The sequence below is a fragment of the Aplysia californica genome, unplaced genomic scaffold, assembly GCF_000002075.1.
Source record: "Aplysia californica isolate F4 #8 unplaced genomic scaffold, AplCal3.0 scaffold00702, whole genome shotgun sequence".
Lineage (NCBI taxonomy): Eukaryota > Metazoa > Mollusca > Gastropoda > Aplysiida > Aplysiidae > Aplysia > Aplysia californica.
In genome coordinates, this window is record NW_004797972.1 from 390,295 (window position 1) to 391,365 (window position 1,071).

The 1,071-nt window shown below is 40.5% G+C and overlaps 1 protein-coding gene across 1 annotated transcript in view; it reads right to left on the reverse strand.

Annotated features, from left to right (window-relative positions):
- Nucleotides 1-894: 894 nt before the first annotated feature.
- Nucleotides 895-1,071, reverse strand: part of LOC106013178 (glutelin-2) — a gene marked incomplete at its 3' end in the record, with an annotated part of 1,939 nt that continues 1,762 nt past the window's right edge. The window contains 1 exon segment of the mRNA XM_013088203.1: nt 895-971. Within this exon segment, the coding sequence (XP_012943657.1) occupies nt 895-952 (58 nt within the window).

The following is a 1,071-nucleotide window of genomic DNA, read 5'->3' on the forward strand; positions in this document are numbered from 1 at the left end:
AAAGAAAGAAAGAAAGGAAAAGAAAAGAAAAAAAAATGATTTTAAAATTAAAGTTTTAAAAAAGAAGAAAAATAAAACATCGCTACCTTAAATTAGAATTACAAAGTTTCATTAGCTCAGCACCTACCTAGAATCTAGTTCTGAAAAATTTGACGTAAACAATTTTGAGTTCCAGAGCATGTCAAGCTATTTCGAATGCAGTTCTTTGAATATCTTGAAAAAGACTCCGAACAATTTTGCAATTTTGATAGAGAAGACAGAACGTTTGGTTTATGACCTCATGGTGTTAATAACTCGAACGGCCAAAAGTGTCATATTGATTACAGAACTAAGTAATTATTATTTTGAGGTAGCTACATGCTTACCACACTCTTCAAACATTCTATCATCCCCATTGAGACCAAAGTCAAGCTCATTAACTCTATCTTCATCCCCACCTTAACCTACCAGTGCCAGACATGGACCCTGGCAAAAAGTCTGGAACGTAAGATAACCACCTGCGAGGTGAGATGTCTAAGGAGAGCCGTCAACAAAACTAGACGGGGCATGGTCAGAAACAACAAGATCAGAGAAATGGTGGGAACAACACCTGTCCTCAACTACATTCGAAGGCAAACAATCAGGTGGTTTGGACATTTCACACGTATGGCACCTCACCAGCTTGCCAGTAAAGCCTACTTTAGGAAAGTAGCAGGGTTCAAGGCAAGAGGAAGACCAAGAAAGACTTGGATCTAGGGTGTGAAGGATACCCTGAGAACATACAATATCCCACCTAGTAAGGCCATCAAACTTGCTAGAGACAGGGAGCTCTTTTTCCCCTCGACACCCTTGAGGTACAAGAGGACAGATAAAGTTAAGTAAAGTGAGTTATAAGAGGTAGCGAAATGTATGTACCTGGCTCTGGGACGTCCTTGCCTGGGAGCACTTTAAGTGGGAGGGCGGGTTCTGTCATGTCTCAGGCCTAGAGGGGTCTGTGGAAGGAAGAAGAAATGGCACTATGTCTGAGAGAATGAATGGAATGATGATGATGATGATGATGATGATGATGATGATGATGATGATGATGATGAT